This window comes from Oncorhynchus tshawytscha, linkage group LG23, assembly GCF_018296145.1.
Source record: "Oncorhynchus tshawytscha isolate Ot180627B linkage group LG23, Otsh_v2.0, whole genome shotgun sequence".
Taxonomy (NCBI): Eukaryota; Metazoa; Chordata; class Actinopteri; order Salmoniformes; family Salmonidae; genus Oncorhynchus; species Oncorhynchus tshawytscha.
The window spans coordinates 9,123,086-9,146,634 of record NC_056451.1 but is presented as its reverse complement, the minus strand read 5'-3'; the positions used below and the strand labels follow the sequence as shown (position 1 = coordinate 9,146,634).

The 23,549-nt window shown below is 41.6% G+C and overlaps 2 protein-coding genes across 3 annotated transcripts in view; both read right to left on the bottom strand.

Annotated features, from left to right (window-relative positions):
• LOC112241572 (DNA repair protein XRCC1) overlaps positions 1-11,825 on the bottom strand; it is a 34,630-nt gene extending 22,805 nt beyond the window's left edge. Inside the window, exons 1-5 of the mRNA XM_042304523.1 lie at positions 11,433-11,825; positions 10,951-11,043; positions 9,379-9,486; positions 9,033-9,191; positions 2,748-2,825 (exon numbers count right to left, since the gene is read on the bottom strand). Of these exons, the coding sequence (XP_042160457.1) occupies positions 2,748-2,825; positions 9,033-9,191; positions 9,379-9,486; positions 10,951-11,043; positions 11,433-11,483 (489 nt within the window). The 5' untranslated portion in view covers positions 11,484-11,825. The remainder of the gene's footprint in view (positions 1-2,747; positions 2,826-9,032; positions 9,192-9,378; positions 9,487-10,950; positions 11,044-11,432) is intronic.
• A 5,686-nt stretch (positions 11,826-17,511) lies between these two features.
• Positions 17,512-23,013, bottom strand: LOC112241573 (kin of IRRE-like protein 2). 2 transcript variants are annotated; one of them, XM_042305137.1, is made up of 8 exons: positions 22,554-23,013; positions 21,276-21,661; positions 20,202-20,513; positions 19,733-19,996; positions 19,243-19,515; positions 18,645-18,744; positions 18,198-18,363; positions 17,512-18,055 (listed from the first exon to the last, which is right to left on the bottom strand). In XM_042305137.1, exons 2-8 carry the CDS (start codon positions 21,382-21,384, stop codon positions 17,852-17,854), a joined length of 1,428 nt encoding a protein of 475 aa, XP_042161071.1. In that variant the 5' UTR covers positions 21,385-21,661; positions 22,554-23,013; the 3' UTR covers positions 17,512-17,851. The 2 variants fall into 2 exon arrangements, with proteins under 2 accessions (XP_042161071.1, XP_042161072.1); XM_042305138.1 differs by having other exon boundaries at positions 18,654-18,744.
• Positions 23,014-23,549: the final 536 nt, after the last annotated feature.

The following is a 23,549-nucleotide window of genomic DNA, read 5'->3' as shown; positions in this document are numbered from 1 at the left end:
CTGATGGAGAGATTGTGCTTTCCTGGTGTAACTCGGGCAGTTGTTGTTGCCTTCCTGTACCTGTCCCGCAGGTGTGATGTTCGAATGTACCGATCCTGTGCAGGTGTTGTTACACATGGTCTGCCACTGTGAGGACGATCAGCTGTCCGTCCGGTCTCAATGTAGCGCTGTCTTAGGCGTCTCACAGTACAGACATTGCAATTTATTGCCCTGGCCACATCTGCAGTCCTCATGCCTCCTTGCAACATGCCTAAGGCACGTTCACGCAGATGAGCAGGGACCCTGGGCATCTTTCTTTTGGTGTTTTCCAGAGTCAGTAGAAAGGCCTCTTTAGTGTCCTAAGTTTTCAAAACTGTAGACTTAATTGCCTACTGTCTGTAAGCTGTTAGTGTCTTAACGATCGTTCCACATGTGCATGTTGATTAATTGTTTATGGTTCATTGAACAAGCATGGGAAACAGTGTTTAAACCCTTTACAATGAAGATCCATGAAGTTATTATTTGGATTTTTATTATTTGGATTTTTACAAATTATCTTTGAAAGACAGGGTCCTGAAACAGGGACGTTTCTTTTTTTGCCGAGTTTAGTTATATACTGAATGAGTCTATTGAGACTTAGTCTCAGTGGAGAGTGGGTGTCGTGGCAGAATCAGAATTATTTAGGTAACATTGATAAATAAGTATGCTTATGTGGGTGAAGTTACTTGGGCCCCAGAGAGGGGAGAGGTCAGGCTTGTCTTCTTATGGGAATGTGTCTGTAACTATTGTATGTCCCCTCTGAGGTTGCCCTTATCTTGATCTACACTGCTCAAAAAAATAAAGGGAACACTTAAACAACACAATGTAACTCCAAGTCAATCACACTTCTGTGAAATCAAACTGTCCACTTAGGAAGCAACACTAAATGACAATAAATGTCACATGCTGTTGTGCAAATGGAATAGACAACAGGTGGAAACTATAGGCAATTAGCAAGACACCCCCAATAAAGGAGTGGTTCTGCAGGTGGTGACCACAGACCACTTTTCAGTTCCTATGCTTCCTGGCTGATGTTTTGGTCACTTTTGAATGCTGGCGGTGCTTTCACTCTAGTGGTAGCATGAGACGGAGTCTACAACCCACACAAGTGGCTCAGGTAGTGCAGCTCATCCAGGATGACACATCAATGCGAGCTGTGGCAAGAAGGTTTGCTGTGTCTGTCAGCGTAGTGTCCAGAGCATGGAGGCGCTACCAGGAGACAGGTCAGTACATGTGCTCAAACGGTCAGAAACAGACTTCATGAGGGTGGTATGAGGGCCCGACGTCCACAGGTGGGTGTTGTGCTTACAGCCCAACACCGTGCAGGACGTTTGGCATTTGCCAGAGAACACCAAGATTGGCAAATTCGTCACTGGCGCCCTTTGCTCTTCACAGATGAAAGCAGGTTCACACTGAGCACGTGACAGTCGTGACAGTCTGGAGACGCCGTGGAGAACGTTCTGCTGCCTGCAACATCCTCCAGCATGACCGGTTTGGCGGTGGGTCAGTCTTGGTGTGGGGTGGCATTTCTTTGCGGGGCCGCACAGCCCTCCATGTGCTCGCCAGCGGTAGCCTGACTGCCATTAGGTACCGAGATGAGATCCTCAGACCCCTTGTGAGACCATATGCTGGTGCAGTTGGCCCTGGGTTCCTCCTAATGCAAGACAATGCTAGACCTCATGTGGCTGGAGTGGAAGGCATTGATGCTATGGACTGGCCCGCCCGTTCCCCAGACCTGAATCCAATTGAGCACATTTGAGACATGATGTCTCGCTCCATCCACCAACGCCACGTTGCACCACAGACTGTCCAGGGGTTGGCAGATGCTTTAGTCCAGGTCTGGGAGGAGATCCCTCAGGAGACCATCCGCCACCTCATCAGGAGCATGCCCAGGCATTGTAGGGAGGTCATACAGGCACGTGGAGGCCACACACACTACTGAGCCTCATTTTGACTTGTTTTAAGGACATTACATCAATGTTGGATCAGCCTGTAGTGTGGTTTTCCACTTTAATTTTGAGTGTGACTCCAAATCCAGACCTCCATGGGTTGATAAATTTGATTTCCATTGATAATTTGTGTGTGATTTTGTTGTCAGCACATTCAACTATGTAAAGAAAAAACTATTTAATAAGAATATTTCATTCATTCAGATCTAGGATGTGTTATTTTAGTGTTCCCTTTATTTTTTTGAGCAGCGTAGTATATGACCTAAGAGGCTCACTGTCTTTTCTTATCTTCTCCAGGAGGAAGTGTATTTGAGATGGGAGTATCTAGAATTGACAATTGATATATGCCATTGGATGAGGTAATGTTTTGGTCCTAAGTGGTACCAAGAACGAGATCAGAACTTCGTTTAGGAGACCAAACTGAACGATAATTTATAGCTAATGCTATCTGGCTATGGGATACTCCTCTTTCAAGTAAAATGTTCTTTGTGAACTGTTCCTGAGATCTGTGTTTCGTCATGCGAGTTGAGATGGGTGTGTCTTGGCTATAAATGATACTAATAACTGTTTTGTAAGCACTCTCAGAGAATTCATTTATAGACACTGAATTGATCTAAGAGTCACAGGGCTATGGTGAAGCTCATATATAATTAAACATGGACTTTATAATATACTCTGACTTGTGTGTGGTTTGCTCTCTCAATGTTTAATAATACAGGAAATTACCACGACATTGGCTATGTAGAAGAAGGTTAAAGATTGCGACTGAGCTTCTCTTACCGGTGTTGTTGTGGTTGGTGGATCACTTTTGTCTGGTGGTGAATGGAACTTCACGAAGGCCACTCCGTATGCTATGTTCTGAGGGTGGAAAATGCCATTTGTCGTCATGTCGCTCCAACCTGAATCATTTTCATAAGTGTATACAATAGGAACTGTGCTGAGACTAGGGCTGTGACAGTCACTGAATAACTGTGTAGCTGACAGTTATGGATGAAGACTGTCATCGACATTCATTTTTAGGATTTATAAAATGTTTTATTAACTTCATTTTCATGCAGATGAACTTTACCTAATAGCGGGAGTGTTCACTAATGATTCTAAGCAAATATTTTGCTAACGGTGTCTACAAAATGTTCTACATCTCCTCTTTCCAACTGTCCTTTGATGTTTGAGCAGCTAATCCCTAGAATAGCGGGGGTGTAGAGCGCTATAGGCTATGACACTTCAGTAAAAAAGCTTTGATGTGTTGACTTTCTTTTATACAATGCACATTTTCATTGCTTGCTAGTAAATAAATACATTGTTATTAAAAAAAGAGGTTGGATGTGTCTGACTATTCATAAATTATTCAACAGCGGTCGACAAGGTTGTTCTGGCTCCGAGGCCTATAATACACTCATGTGTCCAATGGACAATGCGCCAATCCTCTCCAACCTGACATGGTATAACTTCATATTTAATCTTTCCTTAATTTATAGACTAATCAATGCTGATCAGGCCCGTCCCTGGCCGATATGCTGCCCTAGGCGAGACTAAAAAAATTGCTTCCCCCCTACCCCACCAAAGTAGAATAGTAACCTGGGCAATATATACACACAGTGTCGTCCGAAATGCACTTTTATGAATACCCAGGTACTAGCCTTCCATTTTTAAAACAAGCAATTTACCGTCAAACCCTGTCATTGTTACATTCATTTCTGTTAATGCATCTACTAATCACAGTAATTTACCGTTCACATTCCCGGAATAGAAACGTTTGCGGAGATCACAACTTGCTACACTTGTGAGAAATACATTTTGGTTTATTTCATACGATCACATACACTCTCCATCTTAGAAATGAGCATGCGTCTGGTTTCTGTCCTGTTAATGTTGACGGAGCAAGCATGCCTGAGCACTGATAGAAAAACACTACCTGACCAAAAGTATGTGGACACCTTTTTATCAAACATCTCATTCCAAAATCATGGGCATTAATATGTAGCCGGTCCCCCCTTTGCTGCTATAACAACCTCCACTCTTCTGGGAAGGCTTTCCATTAGATGTTGGAACATTGCTGCGGGGACTTGCTTCCATTCAGCCACAAGAGCATTAGTGAGGTCGGACGACTAGGCCTGGCTCGCAGTCGGCGTTCCAATTCATCCCAAAGATGTTCGATGGGGTTGAGGTCAGGGCTCTGTGCAGGCCAGTCAAGTTATTCCACATAAATCTCAACAAAGCTGTATGGACCTCGCTTTGAGCACAGTGGCATTGCCATGCTGAAACAGGAAAGGGCCTGACCCAAACTGTTGCAACAAAGTTGGATGCACAGAATCGACTAGAATGTCGTATTTCCCTTCACTGGAACTAAAAGAGCCTAGTCCGAACCATGAAAAACAGCCCCAGACCATTATTCCTCCTCCACCAAACTTTACAGATGGCACTATGCATTGGGGCAGGTAGCGTTCGCCTGGCATCCGCCAAACCCAGATTCGTCCGTCGGACTGCCAGATGGTGAAGCTTGATTCATCACTCCAGAGAACGCGTTTCCCCTGCTCTAAAGTTCAATGGTGGCGAGCTTTACACCACTCCAGCCGACGCTTGGCATTACGCATGGTGATCATAGGCTTGTGTGTGGCTGCTCAGCCATGGAAACCCATTTCATGACGCTCCTGACGAACAGTTATTGTGCTGACATTGCTTCCAGAGGCAGTTTTTAACTCGCTAGTGAGTGTATCAGCACTCGTGGTCCTGTTCTGAGAGCTTGTGTTGGCCTACCACTTCGTGGCTGAGCCGTTGTTGCTCCTAGACGTTTTCACTTCACAATAACAGCACTTACAGTTGCCCAGGGCAGCTCTAGCAGGGCAGACATTTTATAAATAGATGTTGGAAAAGTGGCATTCTATGGCGGTGCACAGTTGAAAGTCACAGATCTTTTCAGTAAGGCCATTCTTCTGCCAATGTTTGTCTATGGAGATTGCATGCCTATGTGCTCGATTTCATACATCTGTCAACAACGGGTGTGGCTGAAATAGCCAAATCCTCTAAGGGGGTGTTCACATACTTTTGCATATATTGTGTACATGTCCTGCTTCTTGTAAATGTCAAATGTAGGAAAGTGCCCAGCTGGGCTTCTCAGTAATTTTTTCTTCACCTCCCACAGTAGGAAGTCAAAAGTTTTTTTTTTCTTTACATGCATTAAAATTATAATAGTTCCTCGCAATATTTGAGAAATCTTTCCAATCTCTCCCCCTCGATAATCAGCTTTGTTGATAAATAGGCTGTTGTGCGTATTTGTTTCTATTTTAAGGATTGTCAATTTAATCTTCATATTATAGGATAGCTGTCCCCTTCATACTTCCCTTCATTCACTAGACAGGTAGCCTAATGTTTAGAGCGTTGGACTAGTAACCGAAAGGTTGCAAGATCAAATCCCGAGCTGACAAGGTAAAAACCTGTCGTTCTGCCCCTGAACAAGGCAGTTAACCCACTGTTCCTAGGCCGTCATTGAAAATAAGAACTTGAACTTCTTAACTGGCTTGCCTAGTTAAATAAAAGTAAATTAAAAAATATTATAGCCTCGGAAAGCCTAAGATAGGCCAAGGTTATTTTTATACGTTTTAAGGCCAAGGTTATTTTTATACGTTTTAAGGCCAAGGTTATTTTTATACGTTTTAAGTAAAGGAGAAATATTGTCTTGTGGCTTTGAGTGACAGGTGCTTTTATGGGGGAGGGGTTAGCAGATGCTCTTAATTGAGTACCACAGAATGAGTCATAATACCCTTAAAACCTAGCGGTCAAACAGGGTAATGGTTCCAATCGTTTTCCCAACATTCATTTTAGAAACACTTCAAATAATGTATTTTATTTTACCTTTATTTAACTAGGCAAGTCAGTTAAGAACAAATTCTTATTTTCAATGACGGCCTAGGAACAGCCTGTTCAGGGGCAGAACGACAGGTTTTTACCTTGTCAGCTCGGGATTTGATCTTGCAACCTTTCGGTTACTAGTCCAACTCTCTAACCAGTAGGCTACCCTGACACCCCAAAATAAGTGTTTTGTGTAGACTTACCTGGCTTGACGTTTTGATTAGAGGTCGACCGATTATGATTTTTTCAACGCCGATACCGATACTGATTATTTGAGGACCAAAAAAGCCGATACCAATTAATCGGCCGATTTAAATAAATAAAAATGTATTTGTAATAATGAAAATTACAACAATATTGAATTAACACTTATTTTAACTTAATATAAAACATCAATAAAATCAATTTAGCCTCAAATAAATAATGAAACATGTTCAATTTGGTTTAAATAATGCAAATACAAAGTGTTGGAGAAGAAAGTAATATGTGCCATGTAAAAATGTGTGCCATGTATAAAAGCTAACGTTTAAGTTCCTTGCTCAGAACATGAGAACATATTGGTGGTTCCTTTAAACATGAGACTTCAATATTCCAAGGTAAGAGGTTTTAGGTTGTAGTTAATGTAGTATTTATAGGACTGTTTCTCTCTATACCATTTGTATTTCATATACCTTTGACTATTGGATGTTCTTATAGTATTGCCAGTGTAACAGTATAGCTTCCGTCCCCCTCCTCGCACCTACCTGGGCTCGAACCAGGAACACATCGACAACAGCCACACTCGAAGCATCGTTACCCATCGCTCCACAAAAGCCGCGGCCCTTGCAGCACAAGGGGAATAACTACTCCAAATCTAAAAGCGAGTGACGTTTGAAACAGTATTAGCGCACACTTAGCTAACTAGCTAGCCATTTCACATTGGTTACACCAGCCATTAGGCTGATAGGCTTGAAGTCATAAACAGCGCTGTGCTTGCGAAGAGCTGCTGGCCAAACGCACAAAAGTGCTGTTTGAATGAATGATTACGGGCCTGCTGCTCTCAGTCAGACTGCTCTATCAAATCAAACTTAATTATAACATAATAACACACAGAAATACGAGCCTTTGGTCATTAATATGATCGAATCCAAAAACTATCATTTTGAAAACAAAATGTTTATTATTTCAGTGAAATACGGAACCGTTTGGTATTTTATCTAACGGGTGGCATCCCTAAGTCTAAATATTCTTGTTACATTGCACAACCTTCAATGTATGTCATAATTACGTAAAAGTCTGGCAAATTAGTTCGCAATGAGCCAGGCAGCCCAAACTGTTGCATATACCCTGACTCTGCATGCAATGAACGCAAGAGAAATTACACAATTTCACCTGGTTAATATAACTACTAATCCAGTTTAGCAGGCAATAACTAGTGATTATGATTGATTGTTTTTTATAAGATAAGTTGAGCTGACAAGGTGAAAATCTGTCGTTCTGCCCCTGAACAAGGTAGTTAACCCACAGTTCCTAGGCAGTCATTGAAAATAACAATGTATTCTTAACTGACTTGCCTAGTTAAATAAAAGGTATAAAAATAAATAATAAATAAAACATTTAAATATATCGGAAATCGCCGCCCAAAAATACCGATTTCCGATTGTTATGAAAACTTGAAATTGGCCATTCCGATGAATCGGTCGACCTCTAGTTTTGATAACCGTGTAAATCTCTCTAGGACAAAGTGACTTATCAATATATTTGACAGTATTTCCCCCACTAAAAATGAAACGCTAATTAGCTGCTAATGTGGCTGTCATAAAGAACTACAAATGCCATGATGATCTGGACAAGACTGACGAATTGAGGCAAAGGTAAGAATCTCAGGATTAACTATATAATTTTAGCTAAATGTAGCAATGAATCAATTGGCTACATTTCTCAAAAAATGTCAATTCTGTGAACTGTCTTGTGCAAGTTTCAAATTAACACAATAACTGTTAGCAAATGTGTCAGCTAGAGATGACATGTAGGAGCTTGCAGGGATTGGTAGTATAACATAACGTCAATTTTGAAATTAGAGAGTAAATAGAGCGGAATATTGGAAAAAGTCAGAGAGAGATTTACATGGTTATCAAAATGTCACGCCAGGGTAAGCCTACACAAAACACAGCCCCTATTTTAAGTGTTTATAACAAAACCTATGGGGAATATGAATAGTGGAAAAACAATTGTACACAATTTCCCTGTTTGACCCCAAGTTTTTATGGGTATTATGGACACCGCCCCTGGGGGGGTTCTATAGGGCTATATGACCACTCAGAAAATGTCCTAAAGCAGCCTGTCTGGACTCCATCACTTTAATAAAATCAAACACTCCTGTCATGATGTAATCTTGTCAAGGCCTATTTTCAGTAGCTTAGGCTACATTATTTCTCTCATTACAGCGTCCTCTCTTTGAAGAACATATGCCAATGCCATTGAATGACAGCAGCACGGATTGTGACGTTATGCGACTATTTTGGGGGAAAGTGGTAGAAAACCCACCAGACTTAATTTCAATGATTTTGTGTCGAAACAGGATCTGTATAGAACTTTATTATATGCAAGAAAAACCAACAGCAAGAAAAACCAACAGAAAAGGACACACATCTTTATTTTGACTCCGTTAATAAGTAATAACAATGAATATCTTTAAAAAAAATGTTTTACCTTTATTTAACTAGGCAAGTCAGTTAAGAACAAATTCTTATTTTCAATGATGGCCTAGGAACAGTGGGTTAACTGCCTGTTCAGGGGCAGAACGACAGATTTGTACCTTGTCAGCTCGGGGATTTGAACTTGCAACCTTCCGGTTACTAGTCCAACGCTCTAACCACTAGGCTACCCTGCCGCCCCAATGAAACGCCATGATAATAATGAAGTGTAATGGCTTTTTTCAAATAGGTTTTTATTAAGAAGCAGACCCCCCTTATGCCAGTGACCTTGGCCTGGCCAATTACCTTAACCTCAAATTCAATGACGTCAAAATCCTAGCTGAGACACTGAATGTAAGACATGTCAAAGGAAAACAAAAATGGACGTTTCTTATTGGATAAGTGTTGTTAGTCCCACCCTGTTTCAGTCTGTTTCCTGCCTAATGAATACGACCCTGGTTTACATTGATTTAGGTGGCATCACATAGACACACAATGCTCTCTGTCCACTAATGTTCGCTTTTAGTGCTGTGCAGCTCACCTTGTTGTACGGCTGGCTACACACAATCTTCACGCGGTCCCATTTCTCCTGGGCGTGAGCCTTCACCAGCTGGTTAGGGCCAAAGAAGCGCACGCGGTTGATGTTGGTGCCGTTACGGCTCTCCATGGGGGACATGAAGGAGGACGTGACCAGCAAAACCTGGGAGACACAGTGAGAAGTTCTCTTAGGAATTAAGCAGCACACTATACCTGATAGTAGTAAAGCCACAACTATTCATTGTCCATAATAAAGAGGCAGAGACTAGTACCTTCACTCAGTGCATTCAGTGTGGTAGATATCAGCGAGGTATACAGGTGCTACAATACACAGTAAGGGGGTGGCATACCTCATAGTCCTGGTCTTTGACAGAGGTTGAGTGTCCCACCAGCACCTCGATAAAAGCAGACCCTTCATTTCCTATGTCTATGCTGTACACCTGCTCTTCTTTCTCAAACTGAAACGATGGGGGAAAGAGCATGGGTTATTTAGTACAAACTAGGGAAAACAAACAAACAGGGCAATGCAGTGTTACAATACATACAGTGCCTTCAGAAAAGTATTCAAAATGGATTACATAAATGTATTTCACATCCAACTACACACAATAACACATAATGACAAAGTGAAAACATGATTTTAGAATAAGAAATTAAATGAGAAGGACAGGCTACAACACCAAGAGCCAACAGGTAGGCTTCTACATAATAATCTGAATTGTTACTGTAAGATTGAGAAGGGGAGAAAGTGCATAGTTAAAGTTAAATAGTTTCAATTAGCCTAGCTAACATTAGCTAGCTGGCTTAACTAGCTTCCCTTGGTTTGATGCAGTCAATACAGGTACTATGTAATCCAGGGCTCTCCAAAACTGTTCCTGGAGAGCTACTGTCCTGTAGGTTTTCGCTCTAACTATAATCTAGAGCACCTGATTATAATAATTATCTGGTTGATAAACCAAATCAGGTTAGATACAACTGGGGTTGGACCGAAAACCTATAGGAGGGTAGCTCTCCAACTGGGGTTGAAGAGCCCTGATGTAATCAGATGAGATGATAAATAACTAGCAATACGTAGTCTACCAGCACAAGTTGACATGGTCGCTATCCCCCCCCCTCCCATTGTCACTCACATTTGAGCTGCTGCTCTGATTTTTCCCTCGTACTAACATTACAGCATTGGTTAGGGGCTCAGAAGTAAGCATTTCACTGTAAGGTCTACACTTGTTGTATTCGGCGCATGCGACTAATAATATTTGATTTGATTTTTGTTGCGTTAGGTATTTATTCAACTTTTATTTTCCCTTTATGATGACGGCGATCGGGACCTGTTAGTGATAGTTAGGTTTTTTTCTCTTAAGGTTGAACATCACAATTTCTTTTAAAAATGTTAACGTTTACTTACACCCCTAGTAGGAAGATATTCAACAATTGATTATCTACAATCTGCATTCAGAATAACTGCTATGGTGAAGAACTCATCAAACAAGACTACCTAAAACACCTAAACTGGAACAACTATCTCAGTACGGGTGCAATAAGTCCAACCACTTACAGATTGGAATATTTTAGGAAAGTGCACATTATTTGTCTTAGATCAATTAATTAATGTGCATGCAGAAATATACAGGATATATTAAAACAAACTATTCAAAAAAATCAACCTGCAAAAAAGCATGATGGGAAATATGATAGGCCACTCCAAAGTATTTTTCATTCAGAGAATTAACAGAAATTAACTCAGTCGAGTAAAGACACCTGTAAATCCCACTGGTGTTAACCCCACTAGAATCAACACTAAGATATAACACTCTTGACCTCAAAATCGAGAATTTAACACCCACAAATTTGCTGTATGAATTGGAGTCAGTGAATTGTTACACAATCCCATGAAAACACAGAGCAGAGGAAAAGTAGCCTATTACCTGTATAATGACTGAGGTTTGTTTCTCCCCTGGCCTTGCTGCTTTCCATTTTCTGTATGTGTCTGAGCTCAGCAGGTTGTCAGCCTTGTGAGTCTGCAAGTAAACAACAAGAATAGCTAGGACCCCATGATCTTCAATTACCATCTGGTGTTGTCGCCACTGGAAATGAGTGTTACTGTTTACACTCAAGAAGATACATTTTTGACAACAAGAAATGACTGGGAAGTGTACTGTAGCTAGCTAGCTACTTCGAATGGAGCATGCAAATACTGTTCAGTACTATCACAATGATTTTGTTCTGGTGGGCTTAAAAAATAGCCATGGTCAGACTGTACTTATATACAGTAGAGGGCTAGACAGTCGACATTATCTCTCAATCAGACAGCAAACAAACTTAGCTAGCTAACACGTTAGGAAGCTAGCAAGCGGGCTAACGAATACTGTATTAGCTAATGAGTCTAGATAGTAGTTGGACAACTTACATTGTCTTCGGTGCTGCAAGACACTACATGCTTGAGTTTTATCTCCGGCATTTTGCGCTAGTCACTTGACTTGTCAAAAAAGTGGTGCCGCTTTATTTGTGTTTTTTTTCAGCTTATCAAAAAACCAAACCTCTACGCTTGCTAGCTAGTTAGCAATTGCCTGGGTAGCAAACAATGGAACACGTTCATAGCTAGTGTATAGAAAGCTAAATGCTCAATAGAAGTACCCTGTCTGACATTTCTGTGTTTCATGCATTGTATTTGACTTCCCTGTGAATTTTATTCTAATGTAAAGGCGGACAAAAACAGCCGAAACGTATTTGGAAGTTGAACCGTGCGCCCTGAATTTCACACCAAAATCCCTCTCAATTCATAACCTCTGATGTGACTTCCGGTTGATATTTTATTTAGCCAATCAAAACAGTTGACGCTTCTTCTTATTCTTCTTCGTGTAGTTTTACGGCCAACTAGACGCTTTGTTGCTTATTTCTGCCTTTTAACAGTTCGAAAAGAGCATTGCACATTGTTCACAAAAAAGGGAAATGGGGAGAAAAGGAAATTGCACCACCATCTAAACCTATATATACAATATATACCACTATCCCCACAAACTCCACCACCCCTTCCCACTACTTTGGCCCCAAAAGATCCTACACTAGGCTGTCGGCATGGGTACCGGGAACACATATGACACTTTCTGCACTAATTGCACCCTCGAAACGTCAACCTGTCTCAACCACACAGGACATTTCTGATCCCTAGCAACATGGCCACCCCCACAATTGAAACACTCCACTTTTCCCACTGAAACTACACACTCCTTTGTCCTATGCCTTTCTGCACACTTTTCATACAACAGAATCTCCCTCCTACATACTGTTGCAACATGACCATCAACCTGGCACCCAAAACACCGTAGTGGGTTCTGAAACAACCAGCAAATACGTTTTTGGGGGTCAGAGATTTTAGGCAGAAGAACTACAGGGGGGTTTGAGAAGAGGTTCTAAGGCAATGAAGAAAGTAGAGGATGGTGGGGAAAGGGGGAGGGAGACTGAGAGGATCACTGTGAATAGTAGGCCAGTACAGAGTGACCAGAACAGTTTGTGCTTTAGTAAGGTTGGCTTCTTTGCATTTATTGCTATGGTCATTAATTGTACTGCACAGATGGAAAGGAAATCCCAGAAGATTGAATTGGTTGTAGTAGCAAAGCTCTTATGGGGTTATGTATGATAGTTTATATTGCAACCAGTATGTGGGTATACTCTGCCACTTATTGGATTGTATTTCATGTTGGTGGTAAAACAAAATATTAAAAATTCTTAACAACATTAAAAGCACAGAAAAAAGCTTTATTTTGTCACATGAATATAGAACGAGAACATACATATGGAAGAATATGAAATAGCTTTTTTATGTAGTGAAGAATGGCTTTTGGTTTAGTAACCATCAATCCTCTTGAGTACAAGGTCAGGATGGGAGGTGAAGAGAGGCACATTTATATAAAACACATGCAAAAGTGATTGTTTAATAAGAGAGGTGTGTCCAACACCTTTATCATCATCACATCATACAATCATGTTCATCCCATCTAGAATATCATTATACAGACATTATACATGTAATGATGCAAAATGTACTGCATGAAATAGGTTAATATCATGTGTGGACCATTATCTTCATCAGCCACAAACTACAGTGGCTTGCAAAAGTATTCACCACCTTGGCATTTTTCCTATTTTGTTGCCTTACAACCTGGATGCCTTACAATTTTGGGGGGTTCGTATCATTTGATTTACACAACATGCCTACCACTTTGAAGATGCAAAATATATTTTTTATATTGTGAAACAAACAAGAAATAAGACAAAGAATTCATACTTTGTAGAGACACCTTTTGCAGAAATGACAACTGCAAGTCTCTTGGGGTATGTCTCTATACACTTGGTAAATCTAGCCACTGGGATTTTTGCCCATTCTTCAAGGCAAAACTGCTCCAGCTCCTTCAAGTTGGATGGGTTCTACTGGTGTACAGCAATCTTTAAGTCATACCACAGATTCTCAATTGGATTGATGTCTGGGCTTTGACTAAGACATTCCAAGACATTTAAATGTTTCCCCTCAAACCCCCTTAAATGGCATTTCTTCTGGCCACTCTTCCATAAAGCCCAGCTCTGTGGAGTGTACGGCTTAAAGTGGTCCTATGGACAGATACTCCAAGCTCCTCTGTGGAGTTTTGCAGCTCTGCAGCTCCTAGACCCGGTCCCTCAGTTTTGGTGGGTAGCACTCTCTTGGCAGGTTTGTTGTGGTGCCATATTATTTCCATTTTTTAGTAATGGATTTAATGATGCTCCGTGGGATGTTCAAAGTTTTGGATATTTTTTTAATAACCCAACCCTAATCTGTACTTCTCCACAACTTTGTCCCTGACCTGTTTGGAGAGCTCCTTGGTCTTCATAGTGCCGCTTGCTTGGTGGTGCCCCTTGCTTAGTGGTGTTGCAGACTATGGGGCTCAGTAGACAATGGATCTGATCAGACAGCTCAGAGCCTCTGCTCTTTTCTGTCCATAAAAAAACAATTGGATTGGTGGAAGAGGCAGGGCAGGGCAGGGCAGGGCAGGGCAGGGCAGGGCAGGGCAGGGCAGGGCAGGGCAGGGCAGGGCAGGGCAGGGCAGGGCAGGGCAGGGCAGGGCAGGGCAGGGCAGGGCAGGGCAGGAGCAAGGAAGGAGGGTGTGGTCAAGCAAGGCATCCCCCGAGGCTAGACTTTGGGGCCTTTCAGAACAGGTGTATATATACTGAGATCATGTGACTGATCATGTGACACATAGATTGCACACAGGTGGACTTTATTTCACTAATTATGTGACTTCTGAAAGTAATTGGTTGCAACAGATCTTATTTAGGGGCTTCATGGCAAAGGGGGTGAATACATATGCACACACCCCTTTTTCATTTTTCATTCTTTCAACTTTCCTGAAAAAGTCATTTAAAAAAAGGTTACAGGTTGTAATGCAACAAAATAGGAACAACTCCAAGGGGGATGAAAATCTTTGCAAGGCACTGTATGTACACTAATGAAGTAGCTAGGACTGCTAAGCCTACAATTATGTACACAAAATATATTTATATATATACACTACCGTTCAAAAGTTTGGGGTCATTTAGAAATGTCCTTGTTTTTGAAAGAAAATCACATTTTTTGTCCATTAAAATAACAGAAAATTGATCAGAAATACAGTGTAAACATTGTTAATGTTGTAAATGACTATTGTAGCTGGAAACAACTGATTTTTAATGGAATATCTACATAGGCGTACAGAGGCCCATTATCGCAACCATCACTCCTGTGTTCCAATGACACGTTGTGTTAGCTAATCCAATAATATAATTTTAAAAGGCAAATTGATCATTAGAAAACCATTTGCAATTGTGTTAGCACAGCTGAAAACTGTTGTTTGGATTAAAGAAGCAATAAAACTGGCCTTCTTTAGATTAGTTGAGTATCTGGAGCATCGGCATTTGTCGGTTCGATTACAGGCTCAAAATGTCCAGAAACAAATAACTTTTTTCTGAAACTCGTCAGTCTCTTCTTGTTCTGAGAAATGAAGGCTATTCCATGTGAGACATTGCCAAGAAACTGAAGATCTTGTACAACGCCGTGTACTACTCCCTTCATGGAACAGTGCAAATTGGCTCTAACCAGAATAGAAAGAGGAGTGGGAGTCCCCGGTGCACAACTGAGCAAGAGGACAAGTACATTAGAGTGTCTAGTTTGAGAAACAGATACCTCACCAGTTGTCAACTGGCAGCTTCATTAAATAGTACCTGCAAAACACCAGTCTCAATGTCAACATTGAAGAGGCGACTGGGAAGACTGAATCTGCAATAGGTAAGCAGCTTGGTTTGAAGAAATCAACTGTGGGAGCAATTATTAGGAAATGGAAGACATACAAGACCACTGATAATCTCCCTCGATCTGGGGTTCCTCGCACGATCTCACCCCGTGGGGTCAAAATGATCACAAGAACGGTGAGCAAAAATCCCAGAACCACACAGGAGGACCTAGTGAATGACCTGTAGAGAGCTGGGACCAAAGTAACAAAGTAACAAAAGAATGCTGAGTTGTGAAGCATGGGGGTGGAAACAACATGCTTTGGGGCTGTTTTTCTGCAAAGGGACCAGGATGACTGATCCGTTTAAACGAAAGAATGAATGGGGCCATGTATCGTGAGATTTTGAGTGAAAACCTCCTTCCATCAGTAAGGGCATTGAAGATGAAACGTGTCTGGGTCTTTCAGCATGACAATGATCCCAAACACACCGCCTGGGCAACGAAGGAGTGGCTTCGTAAGAAGCATTTCAAGGTCCTGGAGTGGCCTAGCCAGTCTCCAGATCTCAACCCCATAGAAAATCTTTGGAGGGAGTTGAAAGTCTGTGTTGCCTAGCAACAGCCTCAAAACATCACTGCTCTAGAGGAGATCTGCATGGAGGAATGGGCCAAAATACCAGCAACAGTGTGTGAAAACCTTGTGAAGACTTACAGAAAACGTTTGGCCTCTGTCATTGCCAACAAAGGGTATATAACAAAGTATTGAGATAAACTTTTGTTATTGACCAAATACTTATTTTCCACCATAATTTGCAAATAAATTCATTAAAAATCCTACAATGTGATTTTCTGGATTTTTTTTTCTCCTTTTGTCTGTCATAGTTGAAGTGTGCCTATGATGATAATTACAGGCCTCTCTCATCTTTTTAAGTGGGAGAACTTGCACAATTGGTGGCTGACTAAATACTTTTTTGCCCCAATGTACTTTGTGCATTACACAAGTAATTTTTCAAAAATTGTTTACAGACAGATTATTTAACTTATAATTCACTTTATCACAATTCCAGTGGGTCAGAAGTTAACATACACTAAGTTGACTGTGCCTTTAAACAGCTTGGAAAATTCCTGAAAATTATGTCATGGCTTTAGAAGTTCTGATAGGCTAATTGACATAATTTGAATCAATTGGAGGTATACCTGTGGATGTATTTCAAGGCCTACCTTCAAACTGGGGTTCTGGGGTTCTGAGGTTCTGTCTCCTAGAGATGAACGTACTTTGGTGCGAAAAGTGCAAATCAATCCCAGAACAACAGCAAAGGACCTTGTGAAGATGCTGGAGGAAAAGGGTACAAAAGTATCTATATCCACAGTAAAATAAGTCCTATATTGACATAAACCTGATAGGTCCGCTCAGAAAGGAAGAAGCCACTGCTCCAAAACCGCCATAAAAAAGCCAGACTACGGTTTGCAACTGCACATGGGGGCAAAGATCATCATTTTTGGAGAAATGTCCTCTGGTCTGATGAAACAAAAATAGAACTGTTTGGCCATAATGACCATTGTTATGTTTGGATGAAAAAGGGGGAGGCTTGCAAGCCGAAGACCACCATCCCAACCGTGAAGCACGGGGTGGCAGCATCATGTTGTGGGGGTGCTTTGCTGCAGGAGGGACTGGTGCACTTCAGAAAATAGATGGCATCATGAGGGTGGAAAATTATGTGGATATATTGAAGCAACATATCAAGACACCAGTCAGAATGTTAAAGCTTGGTCGCAAATGGGTCTTCCAAATGGACAATGAACCCAAGCATACTTCCAAAGTTGTGGCAAAATGGCTTAAGGACAACAAAGTCAAGGTATTGGAGAGGCCATCACAAAGCCTGACCTCAATCCAATAGAAAATGTGTGGGCAGAACTGAAAAAGCGTGTGCGAGCAAGGAGGCACACAAACCTGACTCAGTTACACCAGCTCTGTCAGGAGGAATGGACCAAAATTCACCCAACTTATTGTGGGAAGCTTGTGGAACACGACCCAAAGTGTTTGAACCAAGTTAAACTATTTTAAGGCAATGCTACCAAATACTAATTGTATGTGTATGTAAACTTCTGACCCACAGGGAATGTGATGAAAGAAATAAAAGCTGAAATAAATCATTCTTTCTACTATTATTCTGAGATTTCACATTCTTAAAGTAAAGTGGTGATCCTAACTGACCTAAGACAGGGAATTTTTACTAGGATAAAAAGTCAGGAATATTGAAAAACTGAGTTTAAATGTTTTTGGCAAAGGTTTATGTCAACTTCTGACTTCAACTGTATATATCATTTTAAAGGAGAGAAGGATCATCTTAATGTGCCACTTAACCCATTTTGTATAATTTTGCATAACAGTATGTATAATCATGCAAAATGATATCAAATGGATATGATATCATTGTGCCATTATCTTCATCAGTCAAGCAGTATGTTCGTGCTTGTATTGTTATACACTGCAAGAGCTTTCTTCCACTCCATGACATAGCTGTAGTCCAAGCCGTTAAGTGCTAACGATCTGGACCAGAGCTATCCATGACATACCTCACTGAGAGATGAACTCAGATGATCTCCAGGTAGATAGCTGTTTCAGTGTTATTGTCATTGGAGGCAGGGCTTTGTCTGTCTCTTGTTCCTCTGTCCATCGTTCCCCCTTGACTCTCTCCTCCTCTTCTCTCCCCTCCTCGTCTCTCACCTCTTCTTCTCTCTCCCCCTCTCCTCTCTCCACCTCGTCTCCCCCCATCTCGCCTCCCCATCGGATGTGTCTGAGACACAACATAATGTGGTCAATCAGCCATTCAATTGGATATTTATGTTTCAATGGATAATAAAGCTACTGTATTGCATTGTATTGTAACATACCCATTTACAAGCAAAAATATATTTTTGGTACAACAGTAGGTGTACCTGTTTGGTCTGGACGAAAAGAGGGGTGCAGTTCTGGTAAACCAGCTGGTAACTGCCATTGTTGTAGATGTTGGTGACCTCAGTGCAGTTGATGTAGAGGGGCATCCGATCCTGGTAGATCCCCATGTCCCCAGGATACACCGGAGGTCTGCAGGTCAGCACACGCCTTTAAGGAATGAAGTTAAAGACAAGAGTTTGGATTAGAGAGGACATGATCATGAAACATCTACTTTTAAAATGTAATATTTCTCCTCTTGGAACGGTTTTATTATGTTCCTCTTTCATAATTATATTCAATGTTATCTTAAATAAAACAACATATGTTTGATGTACTGGTATGTCATTTGATTATTCCAAGTTTGTAAGACATCTGAAGTAACTGAGGCACAATGGTGGCAGACGTTAGAGAAGTCAGAGAAAGCAACTCTCAGAAAATATGTTTCTTACTTTCCTGACCTCTTTCGACAGCAGAACAGGAGGAGTAGAGAGAGGAGGAAGGTGGCCAAAGAGATGCATACTGCAGGTATCACTTTCCACAGCAGAGAACCTGTCAGTCAACAACAAAAACACAGCTATGTAAACTAAAGATACCACCTTTTTTGCTCTTCAACTTTCAGCAAACAGATGATCTTATCTTATATTATACTGTAATATTATATTATATTAATGGAACAGGTCAACCAACCAGTGACATTGCAGGAATCATTCATACATTTGTGAGGATAATCTGAAAGAATAGGCCTTAGCGACCTTGAACGATTCATGCTTAGTATTTCACCCTCATATTTTACTCACAGTACAGATGCTTCCTACAATACACCATGTATAATGTGTGTGCATCTCAATTGTGTTTCCCTGTTTCCACATGTCCTCGCCTTCTTCTCAATATATATTGGAGGACAAGGTCAGAGGATCCTTTCCTCTGACCTTCTCCTCCAATGCGTTTTGAGAAGGAAGCGAGGAAAGGGGATGTGAGGAGTAAAGGAAATACAATTAAGATGCACCCATGTATTTCTCTTGAGTGGTGTGGTGCCCCGATGCTTACCATCCTCTGCCTGAAGCAGTGTGTGGGAGTCATTGCCCAGTGCATTGATGGCGAAGCAGACTACCCTCAGTGGAGTGTCCATGTGGCCCTTCAGCATGGCTGTTAGTGTACCATTCTCTGAGCCCACTGATGTGTTGTATCTGTATGGTGGAACACTACCGTTGACACTCCAGGTGACGGCAGGCCGGGGGTTGGAGTCTACAGAACAGCGACACAGAACCTCCAACCTTTCCACAACACAGTAGGAGGAGAGATGGAGGATGACAGGCTTGTCTGGGGGATAGAAGAAGGGAGAGCGAGAGAGAGAGAGAGCAAGAGAAAGAGAAAGAGAGAGAGCATCATGGAAGTATCAGGGACGTTAGAGTACCAAAATATTGTTCTTGTATCACAATGTAAAGTGTACAAGTGTACAAACAGCAGCCGTTTAAATCCATACGCAGGAATTGGAAGCAAAATAATCGATCAAACATTGACTGTATAGAATGCTTACATTGAATGTTTAAGGAAGTCAATTTGGACTCTGCCCGTCCAATTAGGTTCTGGGCTGTGCAGCGGACCCTCATGTCTCGGGTCACATTGTACACCCGGACCGTAAATGTGCGCTGGTGAAGGTCTACAGTTAGCCCATGTTGGGTGTATGACCACCTGTACTCTGTCACAGGCGGGTCAGCTTTACAGGAGCAGGCCAGTAACACATTCAACCCCTCCTGGACAGTCAAGGTATGGACCTGGACTGTGACATCTTTTGGAGGGACTAGAGGAGAGATGCAATAGCAATCAAGGCCAGTATTCATAAAACATCTCTGAGTTGGTGTCCTGATCTAGGATCAGCTCCCCCAGCCTATAAAATATTTTTAATTAAGTAAAATCTGATCCTAGATCAGCAGTCTGAAACACTATGAATATGGGCCCTAGCTTAGCATTGCAAAAAATCATACATTTATATAGAAAGTACTTACATGTCACATGGAGCTCCTTTACGGTGTATACTCTTCTTCCTCCTGGATATACTGCCTCACACCTCATTCTGGGTTTGATGCGATACGATGCGATAAAGGTGAGAGAGGTCTGTAGTGTAGGCCCCTGACCCTGGGGCTGGAGTACATGAGGCTCCCCGTACTCGCTGCTGTTCTCCTGAGCTCCTCTCTCCCACCGCCACTGGAGGGTGGGGGCCTGGGAGGGACAGGAGTAACTGATGCTGCAGTTTAGTGACACCATCTGCCCTTCTGTAGCTGCCCTCACACCGCTGATCACTGGGAGCTCTGGGGACTCTGTCAGTGATGGGGACAAAGAGAGATAAGAACTGACTTGATGAACATAGTCTAAATGGGGATAAAGTAAATGTTTCGTCCATTGGCATTAGCGATAATTCAACTCAGGTTGTGTAAAAATTGGTGTATTAAAACATGAGCCATATAAAATAACCCTCTTATCACGTATTAAACATGCTAACAACGAAAATGATAGCAGTTACTTTATCTCTATATAATAACAGATGAGAGGCAGAGATTCTGTTAAGTAACAATAGATTATAAAACATTATGAACATCTGCTCTTCCCGTGACATAGACTGACCAGGTGACCAGGTGAAAGCTATGATCCCATATTGATGTCACCGGTTAAATCCACTTCAATCAGTGTAGATGAAGGGGAGGATTTTTAAGCCTTGAGACATGGATTGTGTATGTGTGCCATTTAGAGGGTGAATTGGCAGGACAAAAGTTTTTGAACGGGGTATAGTAGTTTGTGTGAAGAAAGAACTGCAACGCTGCCGGGTTTTTCAAGCTCAACAGTTTCCCACAGTTTCACCACCCAACCGACATCCAGCCAACTTGACACAACTGTGGGAAGCATTGGAGTCAACACGGGCCAGCATCCCTGTGGAACGCTTTTGACACCTTGTAGAGTCCATGCCCAGACAAATTGAGACTGTTCTGAAGGCAAAGGGGGGGATGCAACTCAATATTAGGATGGTGTTCCTAATATTTGGTATACTCAGTGTATGTAATTCTGTGCAATGAGATCCCTCTCACCTGACACAATGATGTTGACACTCCTCTCCTTCCCCCAGTCTTTCTGTCCATGGCCCTTCAGCGCCAGCTGATAGACATTGGAGTCAGCCAGGTGGACCCTGTCAATCATTACAGAGCAGTCTCCATCATCCGTGTTTCCCCGGAGGATGTCCGGCCCTGGAACTCCTTGCTGACCGTGGATTTGTCATCCGAACTGAAAGCTGTACTCCGCAGGAGAAAGGTGTGACCAGTCCTGTAGCGCAGCCTCACGCCCACCACCTTCCCCATGGAGTGAGAGGCTGGAGGAGTGAAGGAGCAGGGGATGAGCACGCAGGAGCCTGCCAAGGCAGGGACATAGTTTGGGACAGAGGGCACTGGGGACACAGCATAGGTGTCCTTCCAGAAGCCTGTTGGGATGAAGTAGCAGAGAAACATGAGCTATACCAAAAGTTAAAGCCCCGTAGTGCAACAATATGACTTGGCAACAATGTGACTTTGCAACTATGTCACTGTCTGGTAGATGTGAAGAAGATAGTGTCCAAGTAAAAATAGTAGCACCACACTATAACAGAACAGAAGTAACAAATAGCATCCTACAGACAATTAATCCTAGCTAAAACTAAATCTTAAAGTCATGCTATGGAGGGAGAACATTGTGTTCACAGTACAATCAATTATCAATGAACAATGAAATGAAATAGAATTGTACAACATTTAAATAATGACTCTCTGTCCGGCTGTTTGTTGCCGGGTAGTCTGGTACAATGTGGCATGGTGGGACATTTCACAATAGAGATAAATTAAGAAAAGGGGAAGGGGCATGCTTCGTTTTGCTTTGCTTGCATTATCATCCTACTGTACGCACGTGGTCTCTGTGCTTTAACTCCTTATTCTGTCCCCTTTTATATGGTTGAATACACAATTGCATCAGTGAATGGATAGAATTGTACAGAAGTAATTTCCCCTCTTTTTATAATAGCCCTGGGCCTCAATACATGGGGCAAACTGCTCTGCAGCTCATTTTTGTCATATCTAAAAAATATATATATATTTGTCAATATATCCCTTACTTTATGTTAAAATGCCACAATATAAAACTGGATTACTGGTCAAATCTCCATACTGGTCAAAACATATGTAATGTTATGTCAATGTAAGCAAGTGACCAACTTACAGTTAGTTGAGGAGTTGTTAATTAAGATAAACAATTTTGACTATCCCTATTATCCTAGTGATAAGGCTCTTCACATTTTAAAACATGGCAGTTAGTATTTAAATATAACATCATAAGCAACTCACCAAAGATCACAGTACACAGCAGGAGCATTCTGTCCAGACACATGACGAGAAGCATGCTCAACAGACACACCAGAGGGAAGGATGGTGTGATGGAAGAAGAGGCGAGGAGGAAGTTGTTTTGGTTTCATAATGTCACGGTGACATGAACTTATTTTAAGACCCCTAACAATTTCCCCAATAGTTTAAAATACTATACAGTTACGCTAACACATTTCAAAGTACGTCTCATATAATATCGAAATTTGTAATGGTATTATTGTAATATATAGGCCTATAAAACACTCCTTGGCTGGCACACCACTTGCTAGCTTATGATCTTGCCTATGTTACTTGGTCATCGCTCATCCATATATTTATATGTACATATTCTTATTCCATTCCTTTACCTAGATTTGTGTGTATTAGGTAGTTGTAGTGGAATTGTTAGACTACTTGTTAGATATAACTGAACTGTCGGAACTGGAAACACAAGCATTTCGCTACACTCGCATTAACATCTGCTTGCCATGTGTATGTCACCAATAAAATTTAATTTGATTTGATTTTGATACATTGTGAGTCTGCGCATTGCACGGGCCAAGGTGAAAATACAGTAAGTGATGATCCTACAATCGTATGAGAAGAATAACTGTTAATACAGTCAGCCATTTTAAAAGAGGCCCATCTCCCCTGAGACGGAGGAATCCATTGCCTAAGTGCCTAAGGAAAGAGAGACATCAGCAGTTATGTGTGTGAGGAGATGCATGAGGACAGGTGTGACTCACACCCATGCTGCAAGCTGTTTCCTAACATCACTAAATCTCTTCCCATTGACTCCCACTCATTATTAGCTCTAGGCCGTTGCATTCATGCAGGGAAAACAATCTTATTTTGGCATAAAGGTAGGTTGATAATGTCGATTGTAAAATTCTATAGAAAGTTCATAATTAATCAGATAAGTAAATAGTGTGACCTGAATTTTAGCCACTGACGTTTCATAGGTGGGCTACAGAAAAT

What these genes read in the sequence shown, in the direction of transcription:
- LOC112241573 (XM_042305137.1), bottom strand. Translation starts at nt 21,384, where the DNA reads ATGATTGACAGGGTCCACCTGGCTGACTCCAATGTCTATCAGCTGGCG. An exon ending in TGTCAACATCATTGTGTCAG is followed by an intron (nt 20,514 to 21,275) that starts GTGAGAGGGATC and finishes CATCACTGACAG; the next exon opens with AGTCCCCAGAGCTCCCAGTG. An exon ending in TGTCGAAAGAGGTCAGGAAA is followed by an intron (nt 18,364 to 18,644) that starts GTAAGAAACATA and finishes CATTCCTTAAAG; the next exon opens with GCGTGTGCTGACCTGCAGAC.